General features: G+C 33.0%; 3 protein-coding genes and 1 pseudogene across 11 annotated transcripts; 3 read left to right on the forward strand and 1 right to left on the reverse strand.

Moving 5' to 3' along the window:
* Positions 1–2,547: 2,547 nt before the first annotated feature.
* Positions 2,548–7,127, forward strand: LOC114409872 (serine/threonine-protein kinase STY13-like). Of its 8 annotated transcripts, XR_003666230.1 has the most exons (8): positions 2,676–2,763; positions 3,432–3,588; positions 3,947–4,079; positions 4,231–4,426; positions 5,738–5,862; positions 5,949–6,107; positions 6,222–6,620; positions 6,725–7,127. XR_003666230.1 is itself a non-coding variant. In XM_028373515.1 (7 exons), exons 1-7 carry the CDS (start codon positions 2,710–2,712, stop codon positions 6,534–6,536), a joined length of 1,020 nt encoding a protein of 339 aa, XP_028229316.1. In that variant the 5' UTR covers positions 2,548–2,709; the 3' UTR covers positions 6,537–7,127. The 8 variants fall into 8 exon arrangements, 7 of the variants coding, with proteins under 7 accessions (XP_028229316.1, XP_028229312.1, XP_028229314.1 ...); XM_028373515.1 differs by having other exon boundaries at positions 2,548–2,763; positions 3,551–3,588; positions 6,222–7,127; XM_028373511.1 differs by having other exon boundaries at positions 6,222–7,127.
* A 2,307-nt stretch (positions 7,128–9,434) lies between these two features.
* LOC114408210 lies at positions 9,435–9,894 on the forward strand (annotated as a pseudogene).
* A 3,078-nt stretch (positions 9,895–12,972) lies between these two features.
* Positions 12,973–16,296, forward strand: LOC114409873 (probable cyclic nucleotide-gated ion channel 20, chloroplastic). 2 transcript variants are annotated; one of them, XR_003666231.1, is made up of 4 exons: positions 12,973–13,220; positions 14,126–14,235; positions 14,856–15,104; positions 15,725–16,296. XR_003666231.1 is itself a non-coding variant. In XM_028373519.1 (4 exons), exons 2-4 carry the CDS (start codon positions 14,129–14,131, stop codon positions 15,767–15,769), a joined length of 540 nt encoding a protein of 179 aa, XP_028229320.1. In that variant the 5' UTR covers positions 12,975–13,220; positions 14,126–14,128; the 3' UTR covers positions 15,770–16,296. The 2 variants fall into 2 exon arrangements, 1 of the variants encoding a protein (XP_028229320.1); XM_028373519.1 differs by having other exon boundaries at positions 12,975–13,220; positions 14,126–14,374.
* A 3,744-nt stretch (positions 16,297–20,040) lies between these two features.
* LOC114410876 (pre-mRNA-splicing factor sap114-like) lies at positions 20,041–20,675 on the reverse strand. The gene has a single exon (XM_028374786.1). The coding sequence runs from the start codon at positions 20,656–20,658 to the stop codon at positions 20,041–20,043; it is 618 nt and encodes a 205-aa protein (XP_028230587.1). The 5' UTR covers positions 20,659–20,675.
* Position 20,676: the final 1 nt, after the last annotated feature.

Here is a 20,676-nt window from a genome sequence, read left to right on the forward strand (position 1 = left end):
GAATCAAATGATACTAGATAGCCTTTGTCACATAATTGACTAACACTAAGCAGGCTATGCTTAAGACCTTCAACAAGTAGAACATTTTCAATGGAGTTTAAAGAGTTTGTACCTATTTTACCAACTCCAAGGATTCTACCTTTGTTGTTGTCACCATATGTTACATGCCCGCTTTTCTTTGGAGAGATATGTGTAAACTTTGATGCATCTCCAGTCATATGTTTTGAGCATCCACTATCTATGTACCACTCCTTCCTCAAAGACACCTACATAATCAAGTTTTTGACTTAGGTACCCAAACTTTATTGGGTCCTTGTGTGTTAGTGTAAACTGAGGATCCTTTTGGGACTCATATCATTTTAATGTTGCTGTAGTTTTTCTTAAAGTAGCAAGTAGATATGCCATGTCCTTTTCTTCCACAGTAAAAACAAGTGATAGAACTAGAATTATATTTTTGTGTTGAAGTAGAGAAGTTTTTATGAAATTTTTGTTGTTTTTCAGATTTATATCCTAGTCCAGCCTTATTAGAGACATATCTTTGTTTTCCTAATATAACATCTAAATTATTTTTACTATAAGAAAATTTTGCAAGTGAGTTTTTCAACTCTTTAATTTCTTTTTCATATTTTTCACAACAACTACAAGAATCTGATATTTTCTTGTCAGAAATAGTAGAGATATGAACTTTTTCATTTGATTTAGAAATTGAGACTTCATTTCTAAGATGATCTAATTCTTTGTTTAATTTTGAAATTTCATTTTTTAAATTTGAAATTGTTTTCTTAGAAGATGAAACTAACTTTGTAAGTTTAATTGACTCTTTATGCAAATCAGCAAATGCATCTTGTAATTTATCAAAAGAAATGGATAAGTTATTTGAAGATGTTACCTCTTCATCACTTTCATAACTTTTAGCCATAAGGCAGAGGTTTATCTCTTCATTTTCTGAATCTTCAGAAGATTCCATATCATTTTCATCCCGTGTGATGTATGCTTTCTTCAATTTCTTTTCACTAAAATTTTTCTTTTCAGACTTCTCCATCTTTTTCTTGAGGATGGGACAATCAACCCTCAGATGTCCAGGTTGATTGCACTCAAAGCACTTTGGAGTAGAGGATGAAGTTTCTGTCCTTCTTTTAAATTTAAAATTGGGTCGCCTTTGATTTCCTCTTACTTTAAGAAACTTGTTGAATCTTTTTACAAAAAGGCTTAGATCATCATCTTCATCTAGATCATTTTCCTTATCACTTTCTTCTTGGATTGAAGATGAGGCTTTGAGAGCAATTCCCTTCTTTTTCTTGTCATTTTCTTTATGTTGGCGTAATCTCAATAATTCCATTGCAGAAAAAGAGGACACAGAAAATAGAAGTAAATGACCAAGGAGTGTACCTACGCTAGACAGAGAGCAACAGAACATAGGCCAACCGACGAAAGCAAGAACAAAGGAAGGAGAAAGAATAGTGCAAGAACAAACCAGGAACAAGAGAAAGGAGCAAGGAAGAAAAATGTGTGGTTAGTCCTTGCACAACAACCCCTTTTAATGGGCCTTACAACCCCTCACTCCACAACTAGTGTAACTCTTCGCGCCCAACCCTAATGACCTGCGGTCTGAACGCTTCATTCCCCAACAGCCACCTCAATAGTCATGTCCACTGAAACAACACGGGAAACTAAATGATAAAACTCCATGGAGGTCACATTGTTACACGCGCCCTATTACGTTTCCCGAAACGACAAGACACCTAAGGGTCATCACGATCAACCATACAGATCAAAACACGTGTTATCCAATGTTTAATATTTCGAAAACATCCTACATCCACGTGACAGTTCTATTTCTATTTATGTAACTCGGCTATACTCGCCATGCCAACTTCGGCTTGTGTATACTCGAGCACTCCCGCACTCGGCACAGTGTTTGAACACCGATGTCCTCGATTTGAGCAGTCTACACCATATTTAGCTCTATCATCCATACATGAATTCAAAGCTTTGGAGGTTTAAGTATCGTATGGCTCGAGAAGCTCGACCAATACTCGAATCGTGGTGGCCCTCAACTCCCCACAACACCTAGAGCAGTTAGTCGGGGTGACTCGACGTGGCCCCTCGAGCAGTTAGTCGGCATAACCCAACATGGTCCATTGAAAAGCGTAACTCCCTAGAGTCAAACGTGTGTGTGTGTGTATATATATATAAAGGCAAGACTATCAAGTACGTCCTATCGATCACTCCATATACAAATACTTAAACACCTCAGACAGTTTGGAACTCTTTTTGCAAGTACCTCCCTCTGCATCAACATAGAAAATTAAAGATTCCGTCGAGACGAGAAGACAAAGGCGAAGAACCAACTCAATTGAAACTCCTCATAAATTAACTGGAACAATAACTAATTTTTTTAAGCCACTTTTCTCTTTACTATTGACCACGATTGGGAAAGAAAAAAAAAACTAACGAAAATCAAATTCCATTTAACCTTTGTCCGTGTGGGTTAAGCTTATGTCGCGGGTCGTCGCATGTTGACATGGTCAGTTTCCATGTGCTCTTGATTAGGTTTATGGCTCCCACACTCTTCATTACATCACTCGCTTCTTCCTCGTCCCATTCCTTCTTTCTTTTTCTCCACAAATCAAAAGAAAAAAAAAATACTACTAATAAAATAGCTTCTTCTGAATATCGTCCCATTCTTTACTCTTTAATTAATGCATAATGCATAGTCTCACAATCCTTTTCGTGGATCATGATTCTGTCTGCAGATCAAGGGTAAGGTTCTGTGCCCACACTGATTATAATTATAATTAACTAAATAAACCAAAACCCATTAAACCTTTATCATCATCCACCACTTTAAAAACAAACAAAAACAATTCAGTAGCATTTAATTTCTAGCACTTTCATTGGAATTAGAATACAACTAGTAGAAGAATTTTCATAGCTATAGAGAGAGAGGTTATTGGGTTTTAGTAGTTCTTACTTGAGGGCTTGGTGATTGGTTCTTTTCCATGTTCCCCTTTCCGGGGATTCTTCTCTTTTCCATGAATTTTCAAAATATCTTTTTGGGCTTTGGGCTTTGGGCTTTGCTTTCTCTTGTGGTCTCTCTCTCTCTCTCTGAAGCATGTGGGTTTTATGCTTTTCCCTCTGGAGGAAATGTAAAACATCACCACACTGCTGAGATAAAGCCTGAGCCTGACTTTTTGAGATGTGGTTTCTGAGCCTCAGATCACACTGCAGAGCATGTCTAGTTTAGTTCTCTGTTTCATGTCAGAATATCCATTCTTATTATTATTTCTTGTTTCTTCCAATGGTTCCTCCCTTCTTCTAGGGTTCTCTTCCACTTGATTCATTTCACTCTCTGCCAAGGTGGAGGCACTTCACTGGCTCATGTAGGATTTTGACTTGAGACCCATTTTTCTTTTCTTTTCTCATTACAGTAAAAAAAAAAACAAAAAAAAAAGAGATGGAATCTGGAGGTAGGTTCTACTCAGTTGACGAGTTCAGATTGGACCCCAAATGGCTGATTGATCCTAACCATCTCTTTGTTGGGCCACAGATTGGAGAGGGAGCTCATGCCAAAGTCTATGAGGGAAAGTAAGTTCATTTCTTCAAACCCCTTTCCTTATTTCCTCTCCACAAGCTTAAATTTTCTATCTTTACTTATTGGGCAATTGCATATGTGGTTGTGTCTATTTTGGGTGCCATTTGATTATTGATTGTGTGCGTGATTTACTGATTTGTTAAGCATCATGCTTTATAGCTTAATGTGTTGACTGGGATAATGTTACATCTTAATTGAAGTTTGGTTGAACTTCAGCTTCATTTCCTTCAACAATCACTGATGGGCCTGACTTATGCTTTATCTGATCCGAGTAATTGTTTTTGAATTTCTTTTTATGAGGATTGCAGTTTTGTCAATCAGCTTCTGATTCTTTTGCTGGGTTTGTTTCAGATATAAAAACCAAACTGTTGCTTTTAAAATTGTACATAAAGGAGAAACGACAGAAGACATTGCCAAGAGAGAAGGGCGCTTTGCGAGGGAGGTGGCGATGTTGTCTAGAGTGCAACATAAGAACTTGGTGAAGGTGGGAATTTGGTTAAGGCTTTTCCTGATTCTTATAATTGTGTCTGTAGTATGTTGTTGAAGGAAAGATATGTATAATATACAGGGAATACTTGTTATATGCCAAGTTTTGAACAAGTGATAGTAAATATTGCCACTCTGTTTCTCAATAGTTTATTGGTGCTTGTAAGGAGCCAGTAATGGTGATAGTCACTGAGCTGTTATTAGGAGGAACATTGCGCAAGTATTTGCTTAGCATGCGCCCCAAATGCTTGGATAGACATGTTGCGATTGGTTATGCACTTGATATTGCTCGGGCTATGGAGTGCCTGCATTCTCATGGGATCATCCACCGAGATCTTAAACCTGGTAATAATTTGGTTTGCTTTCTTTCCAATAAAGAATGTAAAGGCAGATCCAGTAGATGTTGGCTTGTATGCTTTGTATGTAGTTTACATTGATTTACATCCCCCTGAAAATGCCTGAGTGGTATAGCAATAGTATTCTTTATGACACGATTTTTGTCTTTTTAATCAGCTTTATGACTTCTCTTCAATATAAATTCCATACTCAAATGTGTTATTTTTTTTAATCCATCTTTATTTTCTTTTCTTTTAAGTGTATATTTAGGGATCACGTAAGCTCTTATTAGCAGAAGTTAAGTGCAAAAGAATATCACAGTGTGGTTTGAAATTACTATCTTCCCAAACATGGTTGTCACTTGTCACATATGCTTACATGCCTACCATTTTGTGGAGCTAGATACCACTATCAAATAGTTGTTCATTTCTTTATACTGGTCCATGAGCAATTTTTTATTGGAAGAAAAATCAACTCAGTCAGATAACTGGTTTGGAGTATTTCCACAATAGGTTGCTAAGTATGTTCATTATGAGAGATAGAATTTAGAACTTTAAAAGAGTAATACTGAAATGAATATTCTTATGTTATAGTTTCATCTTAAGGAACACTCAAAGTAAACACGAAACAACTTTGAAGACTCATACTTCGTGTATGTTTGTGTTTTATTGGCTCCTAATTGATCAGTTGTTGTCTGCATACGCAATTAGATTTGGCATCTTCACTGGGAATTAAGTTAAAAGTGTTTCAACAGTACAGTATATGACAATGACTGTTAGGAATTATTTAATTTTGTTCTCATCATATAACTGCATGTCTATCTACAAACGTTGTCCTTATTTTCAGTTCTCCCCCCTCCTCGAACTCTGCCATATGTGCTATGTTTGAGTTTGTTTGTATTATCATAAAATTTATACTCTAATGAACAAGCTTTTGATGGATCTTTGCTTCTGAACACTCTTTCTCAGGATTTATTTTTCGTGGGTTGTTGATTAATAATTAAAAACCTGATCCAAGTGCTCCTCTATGACATTGCTACATGACTAGCACGATGTTTGATTATAATATATAACCTTAAATGTCCTTGAAAGGAGTTGGACTAATGGATTGTTTTATTGACCTGGAGAAAATATGGCATCGCTGTTCATATAGTTTTGTGAAAACACTTCTTAATTTCCATGGCAATACGAAATAAGTATTTTTATTCACGTTCTGCTACTAGTTGTTAACTTAAGCTTCTTTTTCTCCTTTGTATAACTTGCCCAAGTGTCAAACATCTACATAATGAATATGAAGATCCTTTTATTTTCCTCTATACAGATAACTTGCTATTGACTGAAGACCAGAAAACAGTCAAGCTAGCAGATTTTGGTTTAGCAAGAGAAGAGTCATTAACTGAGATGATGACTGCTGAAACAGGAACTTACCGTTGGATGGCTCCAGAGGTATATTGACAAATACATGCATTTTCTGTGTCTTCTCTCCATATTTATGAGCATCTATGGACTGATTACAATGACAAAAATTTCAGTTGTATAGTACTGTCACACTAAGGCAAGGGGAGAAGAAGCATTACAACCATAAAGTTGATGCTTATAGTTTTGCAATTGTGTTGTGGGAGCTCTTACACAACAAAGTTCCTTTTGAAGGCATGTCAAACCTTCAGGCAGCATATGCTGCAGCCTTTAAGGTAAAAAGATCATATGCTTATTAAACCTTGTTATCTAATATTGTTTCTTAAGTCAATCTGTCTTATACACTATTTCATATAGCTGATAACTTAAAGTGCTTCTGGTGGTTTCAGAATGTAAGGCCAAGTGCAGAAAATCTTCCCGAGGAATTGGCTGTAATTCTTACTTCATGCTGGCAAGAGGACTCAAATGCTCGACCCAACTTCACCCAGATAATCCAAATGCTCCTAAATTATCTTTACACTGTCGCACCGCCTGAACCCATGACTCCTTCAAGAATATTCAATTCTGAGAACACAGTCTTGCCACCGGAGTCCCCTGGTACTAGCTCCTTAATGGCAAAACGTGATGGCACAGGTGATACACCAAGAGCAAAGGACGAAATCAAGCCTAACGGCTTTCTTTGCTGCTTTAGTCAGTGTTATTAACTCCCAAAATCAAGTCTGAGTTAAAAATGGCATAAAAAAAATGTTAGATAGAATCTAGTGCAAAGTGATCCTTTTGACAACTAGGTAAATGTTCAGATTAATACCTTTGCAATTCCAGTAAAATTTTGTTTCTTTTTTCTTCAATCCCACCTAGCATGTTTTTTCATCTGACATACATGTATGCGTAGGTATCAGTCTGCTGAAGCTGACTAATCATTCAGCATTGTTAAAATTTGCACCTTGAGTTTCTTAATCATTGGATTATATCTTGAATTCGGTTCAAGGGATATATAGTGGACACATGAAATTAGAAGCCTTTGTGTTACATTCATGTTGCAACTAATGTCTCAAGTATGAAGCCAAGGTAAGCAATGGCAGGAGTAAATGATCAAAACTTGAGTATTTTTATAGGCATTGGTTCATGTGTTTTATGATTTCTATTTTCTCACATATATGATGATAAACGAAGCCAAATGGGAACGCGACTATGTTCTTGTTCAATACAAGATGCTTGGGTTTACCAATATTAAGCATTGAAGGAACAATGTTCTTGTAAGTTTGTTCTGAGTGATCTTTCCTCAATTGACTCTCTTTATTGATGAGCTTGCCACTTTTGTTTGCGTGATATCTTAAGGGAGTCGATTGTCACCACCAAAGAATTGTGAATTCGTATGTTATACGGCATTTTTATGCAAGTGTCAGGAGAGAAATTGGTGAAAAGGGTTTGACAAAATGAATGGACAACAAATGAGTCTTTTATCGAGTAAGTATTAACTAATAACAAGAAATAAAGGGACTAAGACGTTAAGAAAATGGCAAGAAAATTTGACATCAGTCATCATGTAGTTTGAGAAAACATGTTTAATTTGTTTCTATTTTCAAAAGTTGATATTTAAACTACTAAAAAATGGGATTAAAATAAATAAAGGCGACAGTGATTGAAGATGCTAATGGCAACAGTGACTAGAGGACAACAAGATGATTGTGACCGAAACTGGAAGACAACAATAGTGGTGATCGAAGATCATTAGTGGTTGGATGATGATGCCAATGATAACGTACGTTGATACAAGGATAGGCCAAAGGCAGCAATGTAGAAGACAAAGGGCACTAGCAGACCAAACAAAGCAACAAATATAATAAACAATAAAATGTAAAATATTAATTTTAAATTTTATATTGAGTAAATAAATTGCAATTCATGGAGTTTAAAGCTAATAGTTAAATGAAATATAATTTACTTATTTTTAATCATAAAATATAACCTATCATTTTAACATTAATATACAAATTAAATCAAACATGATAATTGTAATTAGAATCATCATTCCTATTTTTTATTTTTTATTTGCCAAAAGAATCTTCATTCCTATTATAACTGATTTTAATTAAATCCAATTTCATGTGCCAAACCATATTAGAGGGAGGATATATATTTGTTACTGTTCATGTTTTGACGTATGAATTAAATAGAAGTCTATGTACATGTATATGTAATAAATAGCTATATAGTACGTAATACTGCACCAGGTTAGATGCTAGCTATATAATTAAGTATCGTCTTAAACTTTGCCGGGAATTATAGATGTGAATTCAAGTTGATAAAATCCTTAACAATGGTATCAATCTCGTGTGAATTATATTTTTGGTTGTGTGCCACTTACCACATTTTCTTAATTAAGTTTTTTCTCGTGACTAGCACGTGCCTAGAATTCTATACTCTAGATGGCTCCATGATGTTATTGAAAGCAATATGCGCGAGGAATTTGGAATGAGTTTGCATACTGGCATTAGAGAATAAAAGTAGCTTCAATCTTATAGTTATACGCCAAATAATTGCACCTCTCCATTCAAGAAAAAATCTTAAATAGAGAAAGCCAACTATAAAATTTCCCATATTTTTTTGTTACATAAAAAAACTTAAAAAACTTATTTTGATCACATTAAAACTTAAAAATGTATATATCTCTTTAAAGAATTTGGTTTAATTACCCTTTTAATTCTTATAGGTGCAATGTTTTAACTCTTTTGGTCCTCAAAATTCTTATAGGGTCATGCGCGGCGACAACTGTGCTTGAAACGCTTCCCCATCGTAGCAACATCATTATCTCTTGCAGTGGCCATAATGCCTCCCACCACGAATGAAATACCAGTGATGCTGCATGAAGGTTTGGGTCATCAAAGGAGGTTGCAATATTCACCAGCACATTGTATGAGAGCGTTGAGAAGTCACTGCTCAAAGAGGATGATGGAGTGTTCGTAGAACAGTAGGAATGTGTGGCCAAGAATTTGGAAGTTATTAGAAGGAAAAGAAAATCCTTACTGGCGAAGGGAAGAAAGGAAAAAGAAAATCAAGAAAAAGAAGCTTAGTTTTTTAATTTATGATAGTTAAAAATGCCAATTTTAATTTTAAGAGTTTTACCCGTCAGTATCCATTATATAGCAATTTAAAAGAATCTAAATGTAAAGGATATTAGTCGACTTTAAACGGCGAGGACTAAGATAATTATAAAATTGTAATTATACTAACCAAAATGGGATGTTCTAAAGTAGCTAAACCAAAAATCTTTATTCATCAATTATTATTAATTTTGAGCATTTTTAATTGCCGTTCCTTAAATATTACTTCTCTACTACTCTCTTTCTACAATTATTCTCATGTCAATTATTGGCCTCATAACCTTAAAGAACTATGGATCGATCTAAACTTTAGGACGAATATACTATTTTGATTTGAAGTTAGGGAATTAGATTCAACTTTTTTTTTATCAACTTTAATGTTGAGAATAAAGTACGGCCCAACATGCATGCCTATATATATCCATCCCAATTACCAATTTCAGAATAAGAGCAAATTAAGTACTTGTGAGTGTATACCCAGCACAAACTAAGAGCAACATGGAGTACTACAACCGCGTTTCAGAACTCAACACCACCACGACCAATGATGAGCAACTACCACCCCAATGCCCACTGTGTCCTCAACGAGAAGGTTGTTTATGAGGAAGATGTGATTGGGGGATCCCGCCACCACCACATGCATCACCACCACCCTGAGACTCGTGAGAGAGTCAAGGTGGTGGAGTATGAGCAAGTTCCTGAGAGGCGCGTTGTCTATGAAGAGAAAGTGGCTTATGACAACGATTGTTACTACTCTCCAAAGTATTGAAATTGCACAAATAATGGAACAAGACCTACAACGTAGGTGGTAACATGTGGTTTTTATTAATTAAGCAGGTTAATTACCTAGTATATCAAAAGCACCACTGTGCTTGTATTAAATAAATTCCTGCTTATAGTATAGCCATTAAGTTATCATCATGTATCATTTATAAATAAAGCTATGTTAATTACTATATAGCTGTTTTGTGTATGTGTATAAATTTTCATGCTTATGTGGTGGTTTATTGTTGATTGATTTAAACTCTACCCGCTGTGAGGAAATAATCAATTAAGGATCAACGTCGTCTTGGATCCTTAAAACTAATTAATCAAGATTCTAGTGTCTCCTAAACGATATATATATATATATATATACATAAAACTACGACTGATTCCTCTAAACTTTAAGTTTGGACACTTGCAAATGTTATGTAACCCTAGAGTTCAAATCATGTGAACAATGAAAAACTCGCAAAGATTTCCACGAACTTGTCATTTACATTCTGAATAATCATCTCAAGTGCAGGAGTATGATTTTGGATTTGTTGTTATCATTATCACAGTCACATTAAAATTTGAGATCAAGTTAAATGAAAGTAATTATCTCTTTCTACATATGCAAAGGCAATCCAAAATAAAGACAGATTACTTTGCGATAATTCATGCATGGTTAAAAAAATAACTGATGTAAAAGTGGATTTCCTTACTTATTTTGTTCTGATAAATTTATGAGCTGTTAATTAAAACCTCTTTTCATGCAAGTTTTATGCTAGACAAACTAGCTAGTCAATACTAAGTGTGTATTTGGATGAATATAGATAAAATTGATTTTGAGTAAAATTAATTTTGAAGTAAAATGTAATATTAAGATAAAATTTCACATAGATAAAAATGAACATTTTTTCCTAAATAAACCAATGCGTTTGTTGATATGATAGCATAAGAGATACTCACACACAAGAGCGATATTGCTTACATGATAGAAACAGTAAACAACCCACCCAATTACAAAAGCATCAACCAAAGAGTCAAAAACAATTGTAGACCACGAGACATAAATATCATCCAAGTAAATTTTACTTCTCTTAACAAAGTGTGTTCTCCATAAACATGTCGAGGGAATCGAATTCATGGTACATGCAAATGGTATAAATAACTAAATAAGTACTCGAAATGGTCGCCATGTGTTTCAAAAGCAGCTTTATGAGTGTCTTCTAGACGAACTTGAATTTGATGATTACTCATATGCTTACTCCAGAACCATAATGACATTCAAGGTCCTATAATCCATGCAAAAGCCCCACGTGTAATATTTTTACTATGAGAACTAGAGAGGAGAATCGGTTTATGCTTGGTCTGATAAGGCCTGGATCAAGCATCTCCTTCACTAAATTTTAGTATTTTGAAAATAGTTGTAACAATGTGGCTTGGCCGCGACAAGTGCGGAGGCTATAATGGAATAACATGATCAAATGAGATTTTTAAATACATCAAAAAAGCAAGTCAATAAGGTCTGCAGTTCAGTCGACAAAAAACCTCATATATATGTATGTTGGCAGTTGGCAGTTGGCACCACATTTTCTATTAACATATGGGCGATGCATTTTATCACTCCATTTGTATATTTGAGATCATCATTAATGATCACCTTTTAATTAAAGTGCAATTATGAATGTACGTATATATGTTATAAGATGAAACATATATGTGTTGATTTTCCTCTCTCTCTCTCTTACATTTTTTATTTGTTTTCTAACTTCAAAGAGATTAAATTGTAAAGAATTTTTAAAAAAATAAAAAACAAGTTTTCTTCAAAGTTTTTTCTTACTAAATTGTACTTAATCCTAAGATTATACTCTTACTCTTTCCTTCTAAAACTATAATTTATTTGCACAGTTGTTTAAAACTTTTTTAAAAATAAAATAATTTAATCTATCAAATTAATTTTAAGAATAACAAAACATATAATTCAAACCCTCTCCTCTTTGTCTTTTTAACATATCAAATTAATTCCTGATTCAAATACTTTATTTTGATAATTATTCAATTTCAGAAAATCTTATCTCTTTTTTTTACAACAATAATTATGCTTAATTATTTGACAATAATAATATATTTTTCCTTTATGGGTGTGTGAAACAAGGCTATACGAAGCAACACATAATAAATAATAAAAACACGAATTACTGATTTTAAATTTATTTTTAGTACTTAATATTGTAAAGTTTAGTTATTAAATATAATTCATAGAGTTTAAGTAATTAAATATAATATAATTTAGTTATTTTGTATTCTATAAATTAAACTTAGAATTTTAATTTTAATGTATCTATCAAATATGATAATTGTTAGAAGACACTGTTCCGGAACTATATTCATTGAAATTGCCAATCTTTTTTAATAAAAAATAAAATAAAAATTGCATCATATATTAGTGCCTATACATTATGCTCATTTACTAATTACTATTCTTAATCTTGAATTCTCAGTGAATAGATGACGTGTGTATAACACGTGAAAAACGTATACGAGTATTTTATTACTATTTTTATTTGTCGTATAATAATAATAATATTATGTATATTATTCAATTATTATTGATATCTCAAATTGTCATCCACTGATATAACTGTGTCTTCTGAGGATATATAACTCTCATCATAGACTGACACCACATTTTTTGGATCTAACGTCATTACTTACCAATTCATTAAATTTAAATATATTGTTAGCATATAAAAATTTTATTATATAATTATATATTATCATCATCTATATAAATATTTTTTTATTAGATTAAATGCTTATTAAATTAATTAAAATATTAATATTATATATAATATAATATAATATTCATATTAAAATTTAATGTAGAATTTAATTTCAATAAAATTTTAATGTAGAATTATTAATTTGATCACTATTGTTTTAGTCAAGCTCTATTTATTCCCTATATTTCAAATTCTTTTAAAAAGTCTGTATATTTTTCAAATATTGCGAATTTGCTTTCCATTAGTTTAGTTTATTCCATATTTGGAGATGGACCTTTTTGCCTTGCTTTAAAATTACAAAGGCTTTTTACATTGTTTAGGTACATGTACATTAAAATAGATCACTCTCTTAAAATTAAAAAAAAAAAAACTGTATTCAAGTCTTCAAGATGAACTATTTACGTTGTTCCTTTTGTTGATATCATTGTCCACTATAGGGGCAATAGAAGTATTGTCAATAAACAATTTCAGTTTTTTTCATTATTTATGCAACACTTACATTCTAAAGGCTACTATACAAACTTTTCTGTATCCTTATACTTGATCTTGCGACCTTTTCAATTTCCTTTTGTAAGTTTTTTTGATTTTATAAGTCTTTTTTGCTTCTTTACAGTTTAGGTTGGCTTATGTTTCTCCTGAGTCAAGGGTAGTAGGTGCTGGAGATTTAGTTGATCATCCCAAGAAAATTGCTCTTAATTATCTGAAGGGTTATTTTTTCATTGACCTATTTGTTGTATTGCCTCTACCTCAGGTAAACTTCTTACCATCTCCCTTTTTTGCTTTGTGGAAACTTTCTTTATATAATTTCCTTGGCTGAGTTTGCTCATCGTAACTTAGTATTTTGGGTATTCACTTTTATGTGCCACAAAGCACAAAGTTTATGATGTGAATTATGAGATGTACCAGTCTTACAATTGAACATGAATGCTTATCGGTATTTTCTCTCTACTCATATTGTGTGATATCTGTTCGGTTGAATTTTCAGTGGCTTTGTATCTTTGATTTACTAGAAAATAAGGAGGTCATTGATGTTGCCATATAAAGTTGAGTTTTTTCTTGTTTCTTTCAAAATATCAGTTTTTAGTTGTGATATTCTTATTCAAAATAAATAAGGAGTTCTTGTGATGAGATATTAAGTTTTCTATAATAGGACTATTGTAGTTGCTATTGTCAAGTGCCTTCACATAAATAGTTTTCATCTCTCACAAACTCTGCATGCAAAAACTCTTTCTCCTTGAAGCATACAAATGCCAAAGGCCCACTTATTTTGTAATCAATTTGAAATTAATTTAGAACATGAGAGAATTGGGGATCTGTCCTCTACAATTAGTCATAAAGGCTATGGTACCTTGTTACCAACCAATTACCTTGTTACAATTAGAACTCTGAAGATTTTTGTTGTCATTTTTCTATCTTTATCTTTATAAACTGCTTAGTGTTCTATATCAGCTTTTTCAAATAGAAATGAACCACAAGGATTGAACCTTTCATTGTGTCTGATGAATTAATAGTCTGTGGACGATGAACATGAACATATACTTGAGATCAAGCAGGCAGCAGGGGAAGGAAAGGGTTTTCAATTTGTGAAAAAGACTAATGATTTATTGTGTACTCTTCAAATTCCATGTCATGGCATGTGTGATGAAATATTTGCAGATAATGATATCATTTGTCCTACGAAAGTACTTGGGAATATCAGGAGCAAATTTTGCTAAAAATCTTCTGCGTGCAACAATCCTTTTGCAGTATTTTCCCAGATTATTCAGGTTTCTGCCTCTGCTAATTGGCCAGTCTCCTACAGGATTCATATTTGAGTCAGCTTGGGCAAATTTCATTATAAATCTTCTTTTTTTTATCCTATCTGGCCATGTTGTTGGTTCTGGCTGGAACCTCTTTGGTCTGCAGGTGAGTAAAAATGATATTTGAAGCTTCCATTTTCAAAAAATACAAAATATCTTCCTCACTAAATTTTATAATTTGCTTCAAGTTCTCATGTTGCATTAAAAAGGAGGATAAATACCTTGCACAGTGCAAAATGAAAAAGCAGAAGAAATATTACTTGATTCACTTGAATGCTTCTGATTTTAATTTGGTTGTATATAATATGATAATATGTTACAAGAATCATAAGCAAAATAAACTATGATAGTAGTGTGTTCTCAGAAAAAATTGGATGCCATGAGGTGGACCTTGGAAAGTTTTAATATAAGCAGTTTAATCCTTCTAATTCTTTTGTAATATTGATCATGAAATTCAAATATCAGAATTGTTATGTTTCCTTGGATCTAGATGACCTGTTCAATTAGAATCATGAATTTGATTCTGTAAATGATGGGTAATATTAGATTATTAACTTTCTCTTTTTCAATCCTCTTCCTTCTTCCAGAGGGTTAATCAATGCTTGCGAAAGGCCTGCCAACATTCTAATATTACTGGATGCTCAACATTTATTGATTGTGGCAGTGACCGTGCATCTGACCAATCAGAACTGTGGAACAAAAATGTAAATGCCACTGCTTGTTTGGATTCCAGTTCCGGTGCTTTTCCATATGGGATCTATGTACATGTTGTACCACTTACTATAGAAACTAGGGTGGTCAAAAAATATGTATTTGCACTGTTTTGGGGCTTCCAGGTATGTGTTTCCTTCTTTTCTTTTTTGTTTCTTCAGTATTAATTGTGTACATCTATGAAGATTCAAATAAGCTTAATAATTAACATTCATATATATAGGGGCCACATATCAAGTGAGAGCATGAGATGAACTAATATTGACCTTTCAAGATTATTTCCTCTAATCTCTGACACTCTCATCTGATATATGTCAATCTGTGTGTGTCTATCTATGAAGCTACTACTATCTGTGTGTAAGATCGATATATGTGTGTCAGGATTAATTCCTCTAAGATTATCTGTCTAAGATCAATTGATCTATTTGTGTGTGTTGAGATCTAAGAAGCTCAAACACTTCTAAATAGTGGTTTTTAAATTCAGGGAAATGTAGAGCACATTTCTATATCGAGTGATGCCAAAAATTTAGTTACATCAGATTTTGAGGGTAAACATCTTCAAGTTTGGAAGTGTGATTTAAATTCAGGAAGTCTGTGTAGAGGTCCTACACTTCCCATAAGACATCCTCCATTAGTTTATGTAAAATTTACTCTTTGGCATGATGAGCAGTAGTACTACCACGGTACCACCATCTGAGTATATTTAAGAATTGACTGGTATTTTTTGTACTATCATTTAATGTAGATCAACATGAGGCTGCTGAAGGAGTCCTTCTTGATGATGATTTGAATGAGCCAACAATGGGAGAGAAACTTGCTAGTCTAAGTGTTCTGGATGGGAACAAATCAAGGAGTGATATAGAGCAAGAATCTTGTGTCCTAGCAAAGCCTCCAAGTGCAGACTCTGTACATGTTTTGCTTAAGCAAGCATTAAATGTTGATGATCGCACCCTTCTGCTAGATTGCTTGTTTACACAAAATGAGAAGGTTCTCTTTCTCTCCTATTTCTATTGAATATTATGTATATTTGAATGGAAATTGTCCACTTGCTCAGTTTCTTATATGTTATACATGATGTAACTCCTTTTGCATGTTGTTGTAACTTTTCAAATGTCATGTTGCAGCAGATCTCTAACTTTGTGCAGCATAATAATAAGCTCATGTATATTTAATTAAAAATTATAATCAACAAAGTGTAATTAGGAACTAGTTTTATTATTATTATATGACATTTACCTACAGAAGACCGTAGGTACAAGTAAATTGACTTTTACCTACAGTTAGAGATTATAGGTATAAATTAATATCTTTTACCTACACATTTGAAATAGTAGGTGTTACCTATAGTGATAGTTAAATTTGACTGTAGGTAAAAATATATCCGTAGGTAAAGCCTATAGTGACAGACTATTAGTTGTCACTATATATCCCCTCAAAGTTGACGCAAAAAACGTCTGTAGGACAAAGTTCTTTATACATCTACCTACGGATTTTGGACTTCTAGTGATAGATTTTGACTGTAGGTAAAAGTCATTTTCCTTGTAGTGATAAAATGAAGGAGAGGATATATGTTACTCTTCATTTTATGACTTATAACATAGGAGTATGAATTCGCAGAGCTCTCTATGCCTCACGTATATATAATACAAAAATATAAAATTGAACCGTAAATGTTAAGTAACGTCTTAAAAATATGACTGGGAATTACTGATGGGAACTCAACTTTATAAAAATCCTTAAAAATGGCATCAAACCTGTTTAGAATTAATCATATTTTTAGTTGTGTAATAGCATGCACGTGGCTAGAATTTTATATTCTAGATCCTCATGATATTTATTCCTAGCAATATGCGAGGAGAATTTGGGAAATTTTTGGGACGTAGAGAATAAAGTAACTTTAATTTTTCGTTATATATTTTTATCGTTCTTTTTCGTTATATATTTTTTTATCATTCTTTTTCGTTATGTATGCGCTCAAATAATTGAATCTCTCCATGCATGCAAGAAAAAAAATCTTAAATAGGGGAATCATACTATAAATATTCTTATGTTTTAATTAATTATGTCGAAAACTTAAAGATATATTTGTCTCTAAAAATTTTATATATCAATTATTATTTTGAGCATTTCTAATAGCCGCTCCTTAAGAATTACTACTTTTTTACTGTACCTTTTTTTTAAAAAAATTCGCATGTCAATTATTTTAAAGCACTAAGAATCTAAATTTTAGGACGAATATTTGAAATATTGAAAATAAAGAATAGCAATATATATATATATATATATATATATATATATATCAATTCTCCTCAATTCTCACCAACCAATTTCAATCTTGTGAGTGTATCCAAAACACAAAGAGCAATATGTTCAGATCCGGAGACTACCGCACCCACGTTTCAGAAGTTGAGAGGGAGTCTAGTACTACTGAATTCCCTAATGCTTATGTTTCCCTCAACAAAAAGGTTGTTTACGAGGAAAGTGAGAATGAGGGATCCCATCACCACCACCTCTTCCATAGGCATCACCACCCTGAGACTCGTGAGAGTGTTAAGGTGGTCGAGTATGAACAAGTGCCTCAGAGGCGTGTCGGTGAAGTTGTCTACGAAGAGAACAGCAGGACAGTGTGGCCATGAATGGCTTACTAGCTAGGGTTGAACTTACTATGATGTGGCCATGAATGGCTTACTAGCTAGGGTTGAACTTACTATGATGTGGCCATGAATGGCTTACTAGCTAGGGTTGAACTTACTATGATGTGGCTACTTTGCGAAGCAGGCTACCTAGCTAGTATATGAAAAAATCATCTGTGTGCTTGTATTAAATAAATTCCTGCTGTTATAATCATATATCATTTCAATTTGTTGCTATATATCTCTCTATAGTGTACATAATGCGTGTGCTATATATATAGCATGCGATGATTAATTGTTTTTTCAAATTTTACCACCAAGAATCAAGACCTTCACGGATCCTTCAAATATAGCAGAATCAATCGCGACCCAAGTGTAACCTAAACATATAGCTTTTATTGATTTCTCAAAACTTATAAACAACACATTTTGGATCGAATCACAAAAACATTTTTATTGAATTAAACCACATTTTGGATGGGATTTTGAAAATCGGTCTAATTTAATATAATACATAATTTTATAGGAACGTTTAACTTTGTTAAATTATTATAACACTCATATTTATATAAATAGGTCATTCTAAATTATTATTCCAAATAAGTTTTGTCATCCTTTTACTATCATCATCTAATTAAATCTTATTATTTTAATATTTTGAGTTTATTGATTTGTATAAGCAATTATTTATGAAATTACTTTACTGGTGTATTTTAATATTTTGACCATCCATAATCTTGTTATCTAATCTGAGTGAAGTAGCAACTTCCTGCAAACATTATTATTGAATTTGCATTTAGCTCCTCTAATAAATTAAAGAGACATGTAAAATCAAAAGATAAAAATTTATGGGAAAAATATATTTTTAGTCCATGTGAAATTTTATTTTTAGGTCCTGTAGTTTCATATTTTCATATGCAGTTCCTGTATTTTTGAAAAAACTTATTTTTAGTTTCTCCTTATAAATGGTATTATTGTCATTTTCTATATGACAGATAAATTACATCGTATATATACCATGTGAATTCATGAAAGTAACGTTCTAAGAAACAAACAAAAAAATTAAAAAAAAGACGTAAGAAATAATTGTTAAAGAATGACAATGGAAACAAAAATAAAAATGGAACCCTTCAAAATTATGATTTGTGTTTGGAGGAGATGTACTAATAACTTTTTTTTAAAAAAATATATATAATTTTTCACATCATTTTAATCAATTTTGTTAAACAATATACTTTATTATTAATCTTTTTTTTCCCCAAAATCTATCTATTATTAATCTAAAGTGAGTTAATTTACAAATTTGTCATGTACCATAATAAAAAAAAATAAAGATTGTACCAAATCTAAAATTCTTGTATTATGTAACAAATTTGTCATATGATTGACTATCAAATTAGTCAATCAAAATTGATTTAAATTTGATTGCATGATTTCTTTCCTTTAAAATTAATCCTATTTATGAACACTCTTATGTATGATTTTGATTTTTGTTCAGGTTCAATGTTTGTCTTCAGTCGGGTTTAAATACACTGATTTCAACATACTTTTTAATCACCACTAATTTAAATAATTTACTTATTTACCGCTCATGTCCATATTTAGTTTTGGAATAATTATGTTAATTAGACATACAGATTATTTATTGACTTTTCCAATGATTAATCTTTGCCTAATTGACCATTTGTAGTGAAGTCTCTTTTACCAATTACATTTTTTTTTTCATTTACAAGCTCCAATTTGAAATTTTGGTCAAGGTATCAAAGTCAAGTTTCACTCAAACTATTGATTTATTGGTGATCTATGTCATTTTGTCTTTGGTGTAACTAAGAGATATCTGAAACTTCTTACTTACATCTAACTAATTTTTCTGTCACCCATTTTGAAGTAATATAGTATCTGGATTGTAATTTCATACAAAAATTGAGGGTCAAACCCTTATTTTTAGTTCAAAGACTCAATTATTGAACCATTTATATTTGGTATCTTATCTAAAAACAAAATATCAATGTTACTTGAAAATAGTGGTGTATACAAACCGTGTCGGATCAAATTTGGTGAAACTCATACTCCAAACTTATCAAAATTATACGAATTGGGTTTGATTTATGTCTTTTTTTTTTTTTAATCAACCCAACCCAATCTGATTACAAAACGGTTTGATTTGGATTAGATCACTTGGTCTAAAAATTTAAATATATTTTAAATTTCAAAATATTTTTTCTTAAAATAAAGTGAAATAAAAAGAAAAAAAAATGACTCATCGCACTTGTTCAAGTCCACATTTTATTATATTTCAACGCCTGGACATTCAACCAGGTCTAGGGGAATGGATTCCCTTAATTTATAATAAAAATTTAAGTAAATAATAATCTTAGATTAAAATTAATAATTAAGATGAATTTTAATAAAAATTACTCTTGCGGTTTTACTTCACATAATTTTTATAAATTGAAGATGTTTTAACAAAGTGAGGTTGCCGAGGGAAGAGGGTATTGTTCCGGTGAGGAGGTTGCTGACAAGCTTGAGGGTTTTGAGGCGGGAGAGGGCAGCGAGGCTCGCCGGAATGTCGTCGGAGAGGTCCTAGCCGGAGAGGTCGAGGTGCTGGAGCGTGACCATTCCGGCGAGGGAGTCCCAAATGGGGCCCACGAGGTTGTTCTGGGAGAGGTCGAGGATGACGAGGTTGCGTCACGCCGCAGCAACGACGGCGGAGAGGGTGGAGTTGATGAGGTTGGTGGTGAGGTTGAGGGCGGTTAGGGAGACGATGCGGCAGAGGACGGCGGGAAAGGGGCCGGAGAGGGAGGCGAAGGGGAGGCTCACGGCGGTAACCGTGGCGGTGAGAGGGTAGCAGGTGACGCCGCGCCACCGGCATGGGTTGATAATAGGCGTGATAGGGATCCGATGAGTTCAAGAAATTGAACTTGGCATTTCCTGTGTTATATGCAATAATCCTCTTTTCAAATTCTGGACCATTCTTGGCGACGAACTGGGAGGTTTTATCTACAATGGTCCTAATGTTAGGAGGCGGATGTATAATTCCAATCATTTTGGTGTGGGTGGCGTC

This window comes from Glycine soja, chromosome 4, assembly GCF_004193775.1.
Source record: "Glycine soja cultivar W05 chromosome 4, ASM419377v2, whole genome shotgun sequence".
Lineage (NCBI taxonomy): Eukaryota > Viridiplantae > Streptophyta > Magnoliopsida > Fabales > Fabaceae > Glycine > Glycine soja.